Here is a 17,137-nt window from a genome sequence, read left to right as displayed (position 1 = left end):
CGTACCCTAATAAACCATCGTCACAAAACATTTATATAAAACCCTAATCCCCAGTTCACCCCGCCTCCATTAACACCATCCACCATGTCGAAACGAGGTTCAATCAAACTCAATTGATCTTCATTTCATTTAATAATCTTAATCAATTTCTTAATTAACTGCTTATTATTATTATTATTAATCAGGTCGTGGTGGTTCCGCCGGGAACAAGTTCCGTATGTCACTAGGTCTTCCGGTGGCTGCAACGGTGAACTGTGCTGATAACACCGGTGCTAAGAACCTGTACATCATCTCAGTCAAAGGAATCAAAGGACGGCTTAACCGGCTTCCGTCGGCTTGCGTTGGAGATATGGTTATGGCTACGGTTAAGAAAGGTAAGCCAGATCTCAGGAAGAAGGTTATGCCAGCTGTCATTGTTCGTCAGCGTAAGCCGTGGCGCCGAAAGGACGGCGTGTTTATGTACTTTGAAGGTATTGATTATTTTTTATTTATTAATATTATCTAGTTAGTTTTTTAATAACATTATAGATTAGTGTATTATTATTATTATTACTAATACTACTTTATTTATAGATATATATTTTCTATTAGTTATATTTTTTTATGTAACATAATTCAATTATTTAGATAGTTTTTTATAAGATTTTAGATTAGTTTATTATTATTTTTACTTTATTTATAGATATATTTTCTAATTATAATTTTATATGTAACATAGTTCATATTATTTAGATAGTTTTTTATAACATTATAGATTAGTTTATTATTATTATTATTATTATTATTATTATTAATATTATTATCATTATTATTACTACTTCATTTATAGATGTATTTTCTAATTATACTTTTATATGTAACATAATTCATATTATTTAGATAGTTTTTTTATAACATTATAGATTAGTTATTATTATTATTACTATTATTATTGTTATTGTTATTATTATTATTATCAACCCTAACTTGTATATTATAAAATTTATTATATAAATGATCAGCTTGTTTAGGCTCATGAGTTAGCTCAAGCTTGATAAGTGAAGCTCGGGATGTGGCTTGTTTGTTAAGTGAGCTTACTTTTAGGTTTGACTTGATTGAACTTTTTCATTAGCTGATCTCGAGTAGCTTGAGAGCAGCTTGGGTGGTTTGTTTTCTTAGTATATGATAAAATGTGTTATGAAATTTATGTTTACAAAAAAAGTTTTTGTTATTATTTTTTGTAATGTGGTAGCTGAATTTTAGTTATTGTTTTCTATATTTTTTGCTGTTGTTTTTTGTTAACTTTAACACGGTACAAAAAATGTTGAATTATCCAATGGCAATTTAAAAGTTTTCACTGGTTTTTTGTTATGGTGTTGCTGTTAAACCCTGCAGTGATTGCTGTGAATGAATGTGGTTCAAAGGTTGCGAATACACGGGGATTGAAGAGAACGTTTGTAGAGGCTATCTTTTTGTCGCAGGGCAACACTTTTTCTTGGTAGGTGATTTGTAAATCTTGTTTTGCTATTCTGCTGTCACGTGAGTGTGATGGTAGTGAAAACTGTAATTGTTTTTATGGTTAGTTTTACTACTTTTGCACGCGCTTGATGGTGTGATAGCTTGCCGGGGTTTACAAATTACCCTTTCGAAAAAGTGTTGCACTGCTGCAGCGTGATGGTTTCTTGAAATGTTTTATTTGAACCTTATTTATTTACAGCCTTTGAATCCAAATCATTAGCAACTATCAGGGCCGGCCCGATAGTTAAGTAAGGTGAAGCTAAGGCTTTGGGCCTCCAGAAAAATAAGGCCTCCATTAGAAACTTATATATTTAATGTACAGAAAAAGAGATAATAATAACTGTTTAATTGATTAAGAAAGTAATCTGACCCCTTGGCCTAGTGGTTAAAACTCTTTTAACTTGCCTCTTTTGCTTTCTCTTTCTCATCTCCAGTGTTCGAATCTCTCAATTGATACGTTTTTTATAATACTTGTTTCTCATTTTTCTTTCCCAACAGTGTTCGGATATATGCCAAACTTTTCAATTTGTTTCTCATTTTCTTCACACAGCATACCAAATTCTTTTTTTTATGCATCACATCTGATATTTTATATGTTAAGTTGTTATATATCACACACACACACACGTATATAAACCTTGAATTTGTATTATATATAATTGATCCCACACTCATTTAGAAATAATAATTTAATTCTGAATTTATAGTTTTATATATAAGAATGACAATCGATCGTAAATTTATTTAAAAAAGGGGTCCAAATTTTTATCTTTCGCTTTAGGCAACTAAAATGCTTGAGCCGGCCCTGGCAACTATCAATGCATGGTTTAACAATGCCACCATAACGATTACTGGTGTAAACTTTGAAATGGCCGTTGGAATATTCAACTATTTTTTAGAGTAAGTTAACAAGAAACAATATTTTGTAAAGGGGACCATGAACTCATTTATCACATAAAAAATACCATTTTTTTCATTTCACTGTACTTAGATTAAAAGTAATTACTGAATATTTTTAGCATTTTTTATAATAAAAACACATACTCTAACCTTCTAAACTTCCGTATCAAACAAGAATCACTGCTTCCTATTTTCCAAATATATAATATGTATTTCGTAAAATATCAATACTAAAATGTAGGCAAGGTAGTTGCATACAATTCTAAATGTATTAAGAATAATTGGTGATATTCAAATTTTTAAAATTTCATACTGATTTTAGGTTTATTAGTTATGATCTAAGTAGTAGTTTTTAAAGTAAACAAATGTTGCTTTAGATTTTCCACTTTATTTTCTGTACAGTCTACTAATCTACAAGTTGATATAGCAATGTTTTGTTTTATTCGTTTTTATTGTGCAGATAATGCTGGAGTTATAGTTAATCCCAAGGGAGAAATGAAAGGTAAATTTCATTTAACTGCTGAGTTATTCTGTTAATTTCGGTTATTTATCAAGTGGATTGCACTTAAGTTGAAGTTTATAGTAGTATATTGCTAACTGCTAGTTTAGCTGTTTTATCTCGAAAGTAATTAATTGGTTGTTATGATATGAAAGTTTGATCTTAAATTTGAGCTTGGTTTTATTTAGGTTCTGCAATTACTGGACCAATTGGAAAGGAATGCGCTGATTTGTGGCCTAGAATTGCAAGTGCTGCCAATGCAATTGTTTAGGAACTGGTTTGGAGTTTTGGTTACGGGTGCACCTTCTTTTTTGTGTTATTTTGACTGGATATTTGATGTTTTGTTATGTTGAGAGTTTTGGTAGAAATGGAACTTCTGTGGTTGGTTGTCTTTATATATGTTTTTGGTGCAATGAAGTTGGATTTCTGTTATTATATTATTCAATCAAATGATACTTTTAAAAATAATACTTCGTCGTAGTCTTTAGAGACGAGCAATAGGTACTACCCAGAACTCAAAATTTTTATTGCCTGTTGACATGAGATGTCGGGTCTTCAATTTACAAACAATATTTTCATATCTAAAGGTGTTCTGCTTTGCACTTGTATGAATCAGGATTTACTTGTAAACTTGTCTGGAGTCTCTGAGTTGCAACGAGCATATTTGGTTAGTGTCGTTTGATGCTCGATATAGTAACACCCACATGTTTTATATTTTGAAAACTGTAAAACATATACAGCCGATTAATATCAATAATAGGACCAATGTTCTTTGGTTTTAGTTTGTTTGTTTGTCATCATGACACTTTTTAGAACGTTGCTAAATTCATTAAAAAACTAGTTATTTTATCAAGATAACAACTTTGATGATTTGTACGTTTACATTGCTATTCACAACTTGGTTTTGAGTAATAAAAATAAACATAGCAAAATGGCAATGAGAGTTTCATAAAATATCGTAATTTAAAGTTAGTATGCTTTTAAGTAGCCGCTCTCTACGTCCTTCCTCGGGGGTGGACAATTAGCTAGAGCAACGGGTGTTGTATTAGGATTTATTTTTCCTTACAATAATAAATTAATATAAAATTTTGTTGAACTTTACTCACTATCAAAAAAGAAAAAAAAGAGATTCAAAAGTTGATTTTACCACGCGTCCACGCACCACAAAATTCAATTGGTTCCGTGGGTTGGGCCGGTATGGGCCTTTTTGTTGGGTTTCTAAAGTCTGCCTAAAATTTGCACATCCTACTATCCTAGTGCCTGGTCCCATGGGTAAACTTTATTTTGAAACATGGGTAAACATGTTCTTAGAGGGGCAAATATTGATAATTTAACAAAATTTTTTAAAAAATTTCTATATAAAATCCGTCCCATTTTAAATATCAATTTTTTCATTTTTGGTTGTCCCAATTTAAATGTCATTTCTATACATATAAATTCAATTTCCAATTGTGATCTTACTATTTATTACATATACAAAAAGTGGTGGTTTTTTTAGCCAAGGAAGAAAAATGGTTTTTAGCCATAATAACTTAAAGGACATTAGTGTCATTTTACAGCTCATAAAATAAAATGATCAAACATTTCTTAATTTATGTGTTTTGGGTTCCATGACATTTAAAATAGGACGGAGGGAGATTATTTTTTAACAAATTAGAACACCTCCTTTAATCAGAAAGGGTGATTTAGAAAAATTACTAAATTATATATATATATATATATATATATATGTTTGTATGTATGTATGTATGTATTTGGTAAGCAGAGGGTCGAGTTAATGTAAAAAACAATATTTTTGTGAGAAGCATAAGAAGAGATATAGACCATTGGATCTATGATCTAGCGGTTGAGATTAGTAGTTTCTAAAAACCGTATAGTTTTCTATTTATATTATATAGTTTCCTATTTAGATGGTTTGTTTTATTTTAAAGCATTCTCACACTTTCACTAAACAATTGTTTTTTACTTGAACCCTCTTCTTGGTAAGCATACATATTATTTATTATTTATAGTTTTAAAGTTGAATTATATAGGATAAAATGGTACATATAAATAATAGCCACTTTACATGACTATTATTTTTATCATTTCTTATGATTGGTTGAAAAATGAAATCATTTATTTTATTTAACTTATTCATTAAAGTACTATAAAAGGTCCACACACAACGAGTGACATTCATGACCATGATGGTAACATAGGACTAAAAACAAAACAGATAGGATTCCGTAACATTATTAAATATTAATTAAATGTACATAAAGCAAACCACACACTATATTATAACTGAACTAATAAACAACTTAAGACTGAGGGGTGTGGAGGTTTTAGTGGGGGCTCTAGCAGAGTCAATAACCAATAATATTATGACGTGTGGCAGAGAGAGAAACTGGATAAGGGGGGTGTTGGAGCCCCTGGCCCCTGGTGTGGAGGGGCTCCGCAGGGGCTCCAGCGAAATTTTTTTTTTATTTTTTTATAAATATATTCAAACAACGTATTATTAAAAAAACTCATAAATTATTAAAAAAAACACACATTAATAAAAAACACACATTTTTTTCCGGTGGACGCGTCTTTTTGGTCCCGTAGCTTCACCTTGTGATTCTTGTGTCTCCGAAACAACAAAGTTAGGAGACGGTTGTGTGTTGGATGGTTGAAAGCCGGATGATTCTTGCGGCTCCGAATAAAACATCGGTTGGTGCGGTGACGACCATAAATCGTCGTCAAGATAATCTGAATCAAGGTTTGGGAACCAATTTCCAGCCATTTTTTTAAAAAAAAGTTGAGAAGATGAATTGATTTTGGGTGAAGGTTTGAAGTTTTGGTAAAAAATGGGTGAAATGGAGTATAATTATATAGAAAATATATTTTTTTTTGTTTTTTTTGGGCTCCCCAACGGTTCCAAAAACATCAAAAGGTGTGCCTCCTCTCTCTCTTCTCCCGCTAACCAGCTCACGCCTGCCTTTATTTGCCCGCTAGCGCCCCTGGTGGTGTGGTGTTAGCGCCTGGGGGCGCGAGCGGAGGGGCTCTAGCGCCCCCGTTGAAGCCCCCACACCCCTCAGTCTAATTTTGGAAGTTGTAATTCACTACTGAAAACTACAGTTTCAAATAATAACAAATCAAAGTGACAGGATTGGGAGGTTCGGCAGGCTTTACCAATGAGTTGGTGGTCTATTGATAAAGATAAAGGTATTTAAACACTTTCGTTGAAAGAGTTTAAAGGGTCTTGAGTTAAGTCTTAAAAATGACAAAAGTTAAAAAGATATTCACCGATTAAAAAAGAAAACTACAGTTTGCCCTTTTATTTTCAAAATCATTAGTTTGTAATGAAAAATTTAAAATGATTAGTATACTTATGATTCTAATTGACATTTTCCTTATAAAAGATTTCAGAATTAATTCATTTAAGCAAGAAGTTGAAATATACTTTTTAAAAAACTAATCATTTCAAAACTCCCTCTTATGTCGTTTAATTTTATGTAATATCCATCACAAAATAATCAATTGCAGACCCTACTTTACACTAAACCTAACACTCAGGGGCTGATTTATGCCGGCGCCAGGGTGTGTCTGGGGTTGTCCTCACCATAGTTTGCGAAGTCTAGATGTTTTTTTATTTTTACTCTTCGATTCATGTATTGAATATCCCTAAAACCAAACTTACCTTTTTTTCGAATACCCATGAATTTTTGTTATATATCCGCCACTAACATTACCATCTATAAAGTCAGGACCAACAAATCCGTCTTTATGGTAATGTGAGATATGGAAACTCAAAATCACAAAATGATATTTAAATTACACTATTTTTTAATTTATTATTTACTACATTAAAAGTATTTTAATTATTAAAACTAACTTATTGAATTGTCAAAGCTTATTATTAATCAATAATACACTTTTTGTTGCCTAAATAATTTCAAAAAATTCACAGCTTGTGGCATAGTAATAGAAGACTTGAATTCTCTAACAGAAACCCAAGTTCGATCCTTAATAATGTCACTTTCGGTGGATTATGAAGCCTTACAAGGTTGTCAGTTCAAATCCACAACCCACCCAGGTTTTCATTCATCGTGTGTTACGTCAGAGAGTTTAGCTCTTGTAGTGGCACAATTACCACCATGTGGCAAACTCTGAAACTAATGTAAACCCGGTTAAAATAATATAGCCTGACCAAAATGCGATAACAAGACTAAAAAATTGGAAGTGCGGTGTCTTAACACACAGCGTTAAAAAAGAAATGTTAAATCAATAATATAGTTTTTGTTGCTTAAATAATTTCCAAAACTAGAGGGTAAACACTCAACTTGTCTGTAACTACTAACCACGCGCTTCCACCTTACCCCACCAATCGTCAACTGGTTACATGCCATCAACCGGTGGGACCAGCAGCATCCTCAACCTCATATCCTGTCATTTCATCCTCACGCGCCACCATGTGCGAGTACACATCTCAAAAATATCCATCGACTCGCTGCATACACAAATCAAAGGCCAAGAGGTCATCCAATCATCACCGTTCGTTCAATTTAACTGTCTTAATATTATTACTATTATCATTATTATTATTATTATTATTATTATTAATATTACGTCAGATTTGTAAACCGTACGTATCGTTACTGAAGCTGAAGCTGTTTAGGTTTTCCGAGTAACGGATTTTGCGGTTATTAATTCCGGTAAGGTGTTTAATTAGACTTAATTCGATTGCATTATATGCGAATCGTGTGGCTGATATTTAATTAGGATAAGTTAGTGTTACATTTGACTTATTGTTAATTAATTGTTAGTTACAGCTATTGAACTGTGTTTTGAGATTAAATTTTTGCTAGTATTATATATAATTTGTGTTAATTTCATGTTTATTTGCTAGCTGTTAAGTGATGGCTGTACTCCGTAGAGTAGCTTAAATAGATGAAGATTTATTTATATTTGGACATTACAGCAATTGAACTGTGTTTTGAGATCGAATTACTTGCAGAAGTTGAGTTAATTTCGTGTTTATTGTTGGCTGTTAAGTGATGGATATGGAATTGACGAAGCGGATGAGGTTTTATTGAAATTTGAAGAAATTCTGTTAGGATTTAGTTGATTTAGTATGATTTAAGACTTAATTGTTTGAATTAGTTGTGTTATATACTTATATTTGATTTTTTGTACATTACCGCAATTGAACTGTGTTTTCAGATCAAGTTTTTGCGAGTAATTTGTGTTAATTTCGTGTTTATTGTTAGCTTTTAAGTGATGGTTGTAGAAATGGTGAAACAGATGAAGATTCATTGAAATTTGAAGCAATTCTGTTAGGATATAGTATGATTTAAGAGCATGTTTGGGATTGAGTTTGAAAAGTGCTTATGGCTTTTCAAAAAGCCATTTTGAAAAGCCAGGATTTGGGGCTTTTAGAAAACTGCTTTTTAACCCTTTTAAAAAGCTAAAATAAAAGTTTTTTTTTGATTGCCAAACACCATTTAACTTATTGGATTTTTAAAAAAGCCAATAAGCCAATAAGGTATTTTCAAACTCAATCCCAAACATGCCCTAAGTCATGAGGATATTTAGCTTTTATGTTCGGAATGCGAATTGTGTGGTTGACATTCAATCATTAGGTATTTAGGATAACTTAATGTTACATTCAGTAGTTGAAATGTGTTTTGAGATCAATTTCTGTGTGTAATTTGTGTATTCATTGTTAGCTGTTAAGTTATGGATATAGAATTGGTGAAGCGGATGAAGATTTATTGAAATTTGTAACAATTCTGTCAGGATTTAGTATGATATTAGACTTGAGTGTTTGAATTAGGGCTTTATGTAGCATGCTTTATATGTTTAGATCATGAATCTGAAAAGGATAGAATCAATCTATTAGTATCAAACTTAGAAGTTATGCTCATTACGTCATGTCACCATTTATTCCTGCCAATCATGAACCAGAATAGTATCCTGAGGTTATAATGCTTTTATGTTCGGAATGCGAATCTTATGGTTGACATTTAATTAGGATATCGTGTGTTACCTTTAAACTGTGGTTTGAGATCCAATCTCTGCAAGTAATTGTGCAAATTTCCTCTTCTTTGTTAGCTGTTAAATGATGGCTATAGAATAGCTGAAACAGATGAAGATTAATGAAATTTGTAACAATTATGCTAGGGATTTTATGCTTTTAGACTTGATTGTTTAGGTCTTAATTTAGCATGCTTCATGAGTTTAGATCATAAATCTGACAAGGATGGAATCAAAACCATGTCATTAATCAATCAGTATCAAACTTAAAAGTATGGCTATTACATCATGTTACCATTTATTCCTGCCAATCATGAATCTGAATAATATCCTTTGCACTTTCTTAGTTCATTGCATTTGACTTTTTGTACACTACAGCAATTGAACTGTGTTTTGAGATTAAATTTCTGCAAGTAATTTTTGTTAATTTCATGTTCTTTGTTAGCTGTTAAGTGATGGCTGCAGAATAGCTGTACCAGATGGAGATTCATTGAAACTTGAAGCAATTTTATTAGGATTTAGTATGATTTCAGACTTGCTTATTTTAATTTGGGCTTTGTTTAGCATTCTCCATGGGTTTAGATCAAGAATCTGATAAGGATAGAATAAAAAATTATATTTTCAATCTATCAATATCAAACTAAAAAGTATGCCTATTAGGTCATGTCACCATTTATTACTGTCAATCATGAATCAGAATAAATTCCTGTGCACTTTTTTAGTTCAAGAGCACACATCATGCAATTTGTATATACTTTTTACAGGAAGCATCTTTTAACAGTTGTTGATCATCAAGAATGTCTTCAACAAATGAGACAGTTGGTCACATAGTTTCATCATCTTCAGAAATATCTACAAATCTTCACATTTCTTCTGAAGAAACTTGTTCAAAAAGGCCTCCATTTGTTAACCAATCATCAGGAGTTCTCCGATCTACGGCTTTTCGTGATTACATGAAAGAAAACAACGCTATTTCTTGGTGTACTGATTCAGTGTCTGATTTTCTTGATTACCCTGAAAATATCCCTGTCAAATGTACTAATTTACAAATTATGCCATCGGAAGACATTGGCAAACCAAATGACTGGCAAGATTGGGCTGATCAGTTGATTACTGAGGATGATGGTGTAACACCAAATTGGAATGAGATTCTAGTTGATACTGATGTTTCTGATCAAATTCCAAAGGTATCACTGAATTTTATTATGCTTTTGTCATCTTAAAAGTGACTGTTTATTATGAATTTTTTTGTTTATTTTAGATGGAATATCATATGGGAAAATCATCAAAAGCCTCGTTGTCACTGCAAGTAAAGTCACTTGTTCCTGCATCACCTGGTGATGCTTGCAACCCAGTGACACCATCATCATGTGGGTCCCAAAGTGGGTCCCAAAGCAAGCCACGCATGCGTTGGACACCAGAACTTCAAGAAGCTTTTGTGGAGGCAGTTAACAAGCTTGGTGGAAGTGAAAGTATGTATATTTGTTTATTTGCTTTATTTAACATTGTGGTGGTAGGTATTTTTGTAAATAACTTGTTTTTTTGACTATAGGAGCTACCCCTAAAGGAGTATTGAAGCTAATGAAGGTTGAGGGCTTAACCATCTATCATGTGAAAAGTCATCTGCAGGTACATTTCTGGTATTTTCTGTTGCCTGTAAACGATGTTCGTGTTCGTTCGATTAACTTTAACTGAACAAACGATTGACAGGCAATTAAATGAATGGGTATTTCTTGTTCATGTTCGCCCGTTAAGAAAGTGAACGTGCCCGTGTTTGTTTATGTTTGTTCATTGACAGTATAAACGAAGGGTTCATGAACGTAAACCAACGAACATTTACATTAATGAACATAGATGAACGAATATAACTGAGTGACAACCAATTAAAAGTAAATGTTTACAACAATGTGTTGGGCCTAAAAAGTTAAAATTAGACCAAATTGCAATGAGTGTAAACAATTTTAATGTAGTTATTAATAACCGCAAACAACCGTAAACTAACGAACATAAATGAATGTAAACGGATGAACATAAATGAACTAACGGTTCGAGACATGTGTTCATGTCTGTTCGTTTAACTAAATGAACAAAACTTTTTGTGCATGTTCGCTCATTATTTAATAAATGAACATTTTGAACTTCCCACCAAGCGGTTCACGAACAGTTTACTGAATGTTCGGTTCGTTTACTAGCTTAGATGTAAGTTAATTCAGTGAAATTCAAGGGAATGTGTCTCTGTTTCATGCATGGTTTTGAAACCCGGCCGGGATTCGAACGCAGGTGGTTTTGGAGATGAAAGCTGAAGAGGTATGCACCCGCCTTAACATCAAGCGGGGCGGGTCAACCCACAAGATATAGACAAGAGGCTTGAAATCAGGATGTCATGAAGACACAAAGCCAAAACCTATGCGCGTGGCGCATATCACATATGCTCACGCATATCACATATGTTCACGCATCACATATGCTCACGCGTATCACATATGCTCACGCGTCATATATGCTCACGCATATCACATCTGCGCGTGGCGCATCTGCGTGTGGCGCGTATCACATATGCTCACGCATATCACATCTGCGCGTGGCGCATCTGCGTGTGGCGCGTATCACATATGCTCACGCATCATATGCTCACGCATATCACAACTGCGCGTGGCGCATCTGCGCGTGGCGCATATCGCGTGTGGCGCGTATCACATATGCTCACGCATATCACATCTGCGCGTGGCGCATCTGCGTGTGGCGCGTATCACATATGCTCACGCATCATATGCTCACGCATATCACAACTGCGCGTGGCGCATCTGCGCGTGGCGCATATCACATATGCTCACGCATATCACATATGCTCACGCATATCACATATGCTCGCGCATATCACATCTGCGCATGAAACATCTGCGCGTGAGAATAAAGAGAAGACCTCGCGCATCCCCAGGATAGGCGCATATCACACATGCACATAATCAACCGCGTCCTTATCCAAATCAGGATAAGGACAACCATGATTGTGCTCATCAGACAACCTTCCAGAAGGTATCCTTTAAGGAATAAAGAATATGCTGATGTTGACAGCTGCCAATGAAGGGTGGACAACTCAGCAAAACCCATGTGCTACCACGTGATTGCACATGGGTCAGGTGAAATACCTTGGTCAGAGAATAATCAATGAAAAAGCACCAGGTGTCCTAAGGACACGTGGCGAGAAGCAATAGGAGGAGGCCAAAAAGGCCCTAATTGGGTCTGAACCCAATCATTGGAAACCCTAACACTATAAATACCACACCACCTCCACAAGGGGAGGTAAGCAAGAAAATACATTCTAAATCCTTACTCACTTTCAGATTATTATTATCTTCTCCTACAATATCTTATTCTCACACCGGAGGGTTACCCCAAAGAGGACCCCTCTGTCCCTTTCTGAGGGGTAAGTTCACGGTGTTGCTCGTTTTGTAGGTGGAAGAATTCATACTCCGGAAAACCATCGGTGATATAGCACATTCATACCCGAGGAAAGTTGATCGTCTACCAGTAAGTCGATCCACGTTTCTTCATTGGCGCCATCCGTGGGACCAAGCATCATTCCTGTGATTTTAGTTGAAAAATAAGACCTATATATGTAAATAGCACATTCTGATGTTAGATAAAAATGGAAATTATATCAGAACAGGAAATAAATCTTGTTTATATTAAAGCTTGTTCTAGTAAATCTTGATAAATTAATAAATAAATGGAAACTAAACTATAAAAGAAAATCTTTAGATTATTATTTTACTAGCTTTAGAAACCCGTGTATTACACGAGATAAATTAATGTATAAACTACAATGAATAATTTAATACAAATAAAAAAAATAATTAAGTCTTTTTATATTACGTAAAAAATGTATTACAAATATAGTCGTTTTATATCATCACGTATATTTGAATTTTAAATTAAGAATGTTTGTTGTTAATTTTTGGATTTCACCAAGTATTTTTATGTTAATATTTATTTTGGAATAAAATGTAAAAGGAAAGTGAATATGGCATATATTAGGATCAATTAAGATGTTGGTTTTGGAGGGAAAAAGTTGTGAGGTTTAACCACAAACTGACACTTGTCACAATTATTTTCTTTTATTAGAATAGGTAGATATATATATATATATAAATTATATATACTTATATTATTTATTTATTTATGACGTCATCCGGGTCAAACAACGGTCCGACCTCCCGGGTCAGTCCGACCTTTGACCCGGTAAGGCGTCAGGGTCAACGCCCGGGCCGGGTCTGAAAACATTGGTTTCATGTAAATATATATTTTATTTATGTTCTCTGCAGAAATATCGGACAGCTAAATACAAACCTGAACATTCAGCAGAAGGTAAAGAAAAATTTTATTTTCTTAGTTTATTTCCAGAAAATGATATGATAAAAGAAATAGATATGAATTATACTTAGTAATACAACGGATAAATCATTCTTGCAGGACCTATAGAGAAAAATCCTACTCAAATCCAAGATTTATCGTCACTGGATTTAAAAACGTAAGTTACTTTTTCCTCTACTTCTTTAACCTGATTTATATTATGTCTATTATCATATTTACAGTACTATAATTACTATATTAATATGTAATTCAACACTCCTTTGTTTACAACAGGAGTTCAGAGATCACTGAAGCATTACGTTTACAAATTGAAGTTCAAAAAAGACTACACGAGCAACTCGAGGTATATTTTTTTATCAAGGGGCAATTTTGACATTTGATCAATATATAAAGTCAAAGTGTCAAACATTACTACATGAACATCCATCTATTGTGCAGATTCAAAAGAATCTACAAATGAGGATAGAAGAACAAGGAAAATACCTACAAATGATATTCGAGAAGCAATGCAAGTTTGGCATTGATGCATTTCAACCCGCATCATCCACCCACGAGAAATCAGAAACGGAGGTGACCAACGAATTCTCAAGTTCTCCAGCCCAAACCAAAACCGAGCCCGACCCGACTAAAGTTGGGTCACCATCATCACAGAAGCAAGATGAAAAACTTGACCCCTCGGAATCACAACCCTCAAAACGTGCTAAGTTAAAAGAGTCATCATCAACCGAATCATCTTGAGAAATGTAAGCATACTGTAAATATATGTACCATGTGTACCGTTATTTCCCGCTTTTTGATATGAATTTCATTAGTTAAGACATATTGTTTTTAATTAGTTTGGTGTATCCTAGATATTGATTTAGCTAGGTAGAACTGCGGAAGTATTATGTGTGATGTTTGCTTTGATTTCACCGGGGTTTTAATAACTAGATCATACTCAGTTTGACTTGTTTAACTTATTAACTAAATAGATCGAACAACCTGTCTGACACATTACAACCTGCCAACAGCCCTTCAACCCGTTTGGCTCGTTTAGATAAATAAATTAACATCGAAAACTTGAGAAACCCGAGCTCTGCGGTTTGGCCCGTTTCTTGGTTTTCTTTGATGTCTAAGTTGTTTTCTTTCAGTGATCCTGACAACCCATTTGGGCCTTCCAAAGTAAAGCATAAGCCATCCGATACCCAACCCGACGAACATCCCGAATCCATATCCCATCACAACAGATTCCAAAGAAAGCCCGTTAAAAAAAACTCGAATCTTCATCGTCTTCAGGTGTTGGAGATGATGACCCGTTATCATCTCCACAGCCCGTTATCAACGGAAAGCCACATAATCCATCATTCCCTTGATACGAATCGTTTCCAAATGTATTAAACTGTCCACCTTTCGGTGTGACCCCTTGAAACCGATTGTGGGAAAAGTTTACAGCCGAAAGGGATGTCAAACTTGTTAACTGTAACGGAATCTTACCAGTCATCTTGTTAGAAGAAAGATCTAAAGATTCAAGCAATGTGAGATTCCTCATTTGTGTCGGGATCCCACCGGTGAGACTGTTACGTGATAGATTAAGAGACCGAAGCGATCTCAGCTGTCCTATCGTGTCCAGAATCTCCCCATGGAATTTATTACCAGAAAGGTTTATAATCATGTTGATGACTGATATTCTTTGTAGCTCCAAGTGTAACCCTTTGACCACTAGCTCCAATCTGTCATTATACATAAAATGACTATCCATGTAAAGATCTCCTGATGCAGATCTATTTCCACTCATCATTGCTTTAAAGTTCTTGAAGTAGTTTACTGGCAACCGGCCTGTAAACCCGTTGCTGGATAGATCAAGAATCCGCAGCTTTGGAAATGGGATTTTCGTGTTGGATATGTGTAACGGGCCATTCAGTTTATTGCCTCGCAAGACGAGAGCTTGCATCTCGGGAATAGTGTCGATCCAATATGAGAATCCACCGGTTAGCATGTTGTTCCCCAAGTCTAGAACTTCAAGGTTCCTGCAATTAAGGGTGTGCATAAAACCAAAATAACTTAACCATAACTAGAATAACCCACGTAACTAGACTGCCATAACCGAACCCTATAAAAGACAATTGTTTGGTTTTATGTGTTAAAAAAGTTTTTTCTGTCGTTTTCGGTTTTACATAGGTGACAACCGGTTTTGACACAGGGTCTGTAGACCGACATGATACCGGTGAGTTAGTTCGTCTCAGAAACGGAAGTGAGTCATCAAGTTCAGAAGGTGGCAGCCCACCTGTAAGCCCGGTTAGGCCCAACACTGGCCTAAACGAAGAACCGTTACAAGTTATTCAGCCGCGTCGAACTACTCGAAAGACGGTACTACCCAAGAAATTTAGCGACTTTCTGGTTGAAGGTATACCGAAACCCGCCGAGCAAGACCCGATAACCGACGAGGTAAATCTCCAAAAACTGAAAAAACCGAACCAGACCGGTTGGAACTTAAAAAACTAAAAAGCTGATTTAAGTAATTTATAAGAAAGTAAAAATTGGTGTAACCAAGAAAGTTTTGGCCATTCTTAGCCCATAATATTCAAGCCCAACTGGTAAAACTGAAAATGAGTTGAACCGATTACAAAAACTGAAAAAACCAAAACCGAATGTTCCCAAAACCGACCCATGCACACCCGTACCTGCAATTGATCAAACTCATGGGAATCAAGCCTTCAAGTCGATTCCCGTTCATATTTATTCTCCTTAAGTCATTATTTTGCTTCAAAAATGTTGCGGGAATGCTTCCATTGAACCGGTTCAACCGCAAATCCAACACTTTGAGCTTCGGGCTGAAATGACTCACACATTGTGGAATCAGGCCAGTAAACCGATTAGTCCCGAGGTCAAGAATCTCCAAGGATCTCAACTTGCAGACTGATTCAGGGATCGGGCCCGTTAGCGAGTTATTAACTAAAGTCAAGTATCTTAACCTTTCACAGTTGGTTACACTTTCAGGAAAATAACCCGAAAGTTCATTGTCATGAAGCACAAGCTGCTCCAAGTTTCTAAGCTTACCAACCGAATCTGGGATCGGGCCCGTTAGCCCGTTTATAAGCAAGAGCATCGAAACTAGAGACTTCAAGTTACCCAACTCTTCAGGAATCGAACCGTTAAACCGGTTGTCATTAAAGTACAACAACTCAAGTTTAGTTAGATTCCCAACTAAAACCGGGATCTGACCGGTCAACTCGTTGTGACTAAACGATAACTGAGTCAAAAACTCGAGTTTTCCTAGTTCTTGTGGTAGAACACCCGAAAGCGAGTTTTCGTGAACATCTAATGTCTCTAACCTACTCAGGTTCCCAAGTGAGCCCGGGACAGGACCCGTGAGCAGGTTATGGCTCAAACGTATAATAATCAATTTATTCATGTTTCCTATCTCTCGGGAAATCTTTCCAGATAAAAGATTACTCGAGAGATCAAGAAACACAAGTTTAGTAAGATATTGGATTTCAACTGGGACGGGACCGGAAATATTGTTTTGTTTAAGGTCTAGATGTGTTAAATTGGTGAAAGATGAAAATGTGAACATTTGAAGTGTACCATCTAATATGGAATTTGAGAGGTTTAGTTTGATCATGTAGCCGTGACGATTGCAATGGACACCGTACCAGGTGCATGGTGCGGTGTTTGAGGTTCGGTTGGTATCGGTTTGGTTGTATGACCATGAGGATAATAATGGGTTGTGTTGGTTTGTGAGACTAGTTTTCCATTTGAGTAGAGAATTAGCTTCTTGTTTTGAAGCAAGAGTGTGAATTGTTGAATATAAAATTAGGGTAAAGAGAATAATAAAGAGTGACTTCATTGGTGTTTTAATGTTGAATAGTTATAAAAGATGTGTGCGTA

General features: G+C 34.9%; 2 protein-coding genes and 1 pseudogene across 3 annotated transcripts; 2 read left to right on the top strand and 1 right to left on the bottom strand.

Moving 5' to 3' along the window:
* LOC143594381 (large ribosomal subunit protein uL14) lies at positions 1-3,360 on the top strand. Its single transcript, XM_077073707.1, has 4 exons — positions 1-97; positions 186-470; positions 2,858-2,899; positions 3,085-3,360. The coding sequence occupies exons 1-4, from the start codon at positions 85-87 to the stop codon at positions 3,165-3,167; spliced, it is 423 nt and encodes a 140-aa protein (XP_076929822.1). The 5' UTR covers positions 1-84; the 3' UTR covers positions 3,168-3,360.
* A 3,795-nt stretch (positions 3,361-7,155) lies between these two features.
* LOC143594389 (protein PHOSPHATE STARVATION RESPONSE 1-like) lies at positions 7,156-14,246 on the top strand. 2 transcript variants are annotated; one of them, XM_077073713.1, is made up of 8 exons: positions 7,156-7,582; positions 9,665-10,083; positions 10,158-10,368; positions 10,449-10,525; positions 13,222-13,264; positions 13,370-13,427; positions 13,544-13,613; positions 13,709-14,246. In XM_077073713.1, the coding sequence occupies exons 2-8, from the start codon at positions 9,694-9,696 to the stop codon at positions 14,006-14,008; spliced, it is 1,149 nt and encodes a 382-aa protein (XP_076929828.1). In that variant the 5' UTR covers positions 7,156-7,582; positions 9,665-9,693; the 3' UTR covers positions 14,009-14,246. The 2 variants fall into 2 exon arrangements, with proteins under 2 accessions (XP_076929828.1, XP_076929829.1); XM_077073714.1 differs by lacking the exon at positions 7,156-7,582 and having other exon boundaries at positions 9,106-10,083.
* Positions 14,247-14,268: 22 nt separating this feature from the next.
* On the bottom strand, positions 14,269-17,137 carry LOC143594388 (uncharacterized; annotated as a pseudogene).

This window comes from Bidens hawaiensis, unplaced genomic scaffold (assembly GCF_021521415.1).
Source record: "Bidens hawaiensis isolate Kalapana, Puna unplaced genomic scaffold, B.hawaiensis_p1.1 tig00043566_1, whole genome shotgun sequence".
NCBI lineage: Eukaryota > Viridiplantae > Streptophyta > Magnoliopsida > Asterales > Asteraceae > Bidens > Bidens hawaiensis.
The sequence above is the reverse complement of the archived record's forward strand: the minus strand, read 5'-3'. Positions and strand labels throughout refer to the sequence as shown.

Coding starts and splice junctions, on each gene's coding strand:
- LOC143594381 (XM_077073707.1), top strand. Junction 471..2,857: donor CGTGTTTATGTACTTTGAAG/GTATTGATTATT, acceptor TTTATTGTGCAG/ATAATGCTGGAGTTATAGTT. Junction 2,900..3,084: donor TCCCAAGGGAGAAATGAAAG/GTAAATTTCATT, acceptor GGTTTTATTTAG/GTTCTGCAATTACTGGACCA.
- LOC143594389 (XM_077073713.1), top strand. CDS start 9,694: ATGTCTTCAACAAATGAGACAGTTGGTCACATAGTTTCATCATCTTCA. Junction 10,084..10,157: donor TTTCTGATCAAATTCCAAAG/GTATCACTGAAT, acceptor TGTTTATTTTAG/ATGGAATATCATATGGGAAA. Junction 13,428..13,543: donor TCGTCACTGGATTTAAAAAC/GTAAGTTACTTT, acceptor TGTTTACAACAG/GAGTTCAGAGATCACTGAAG.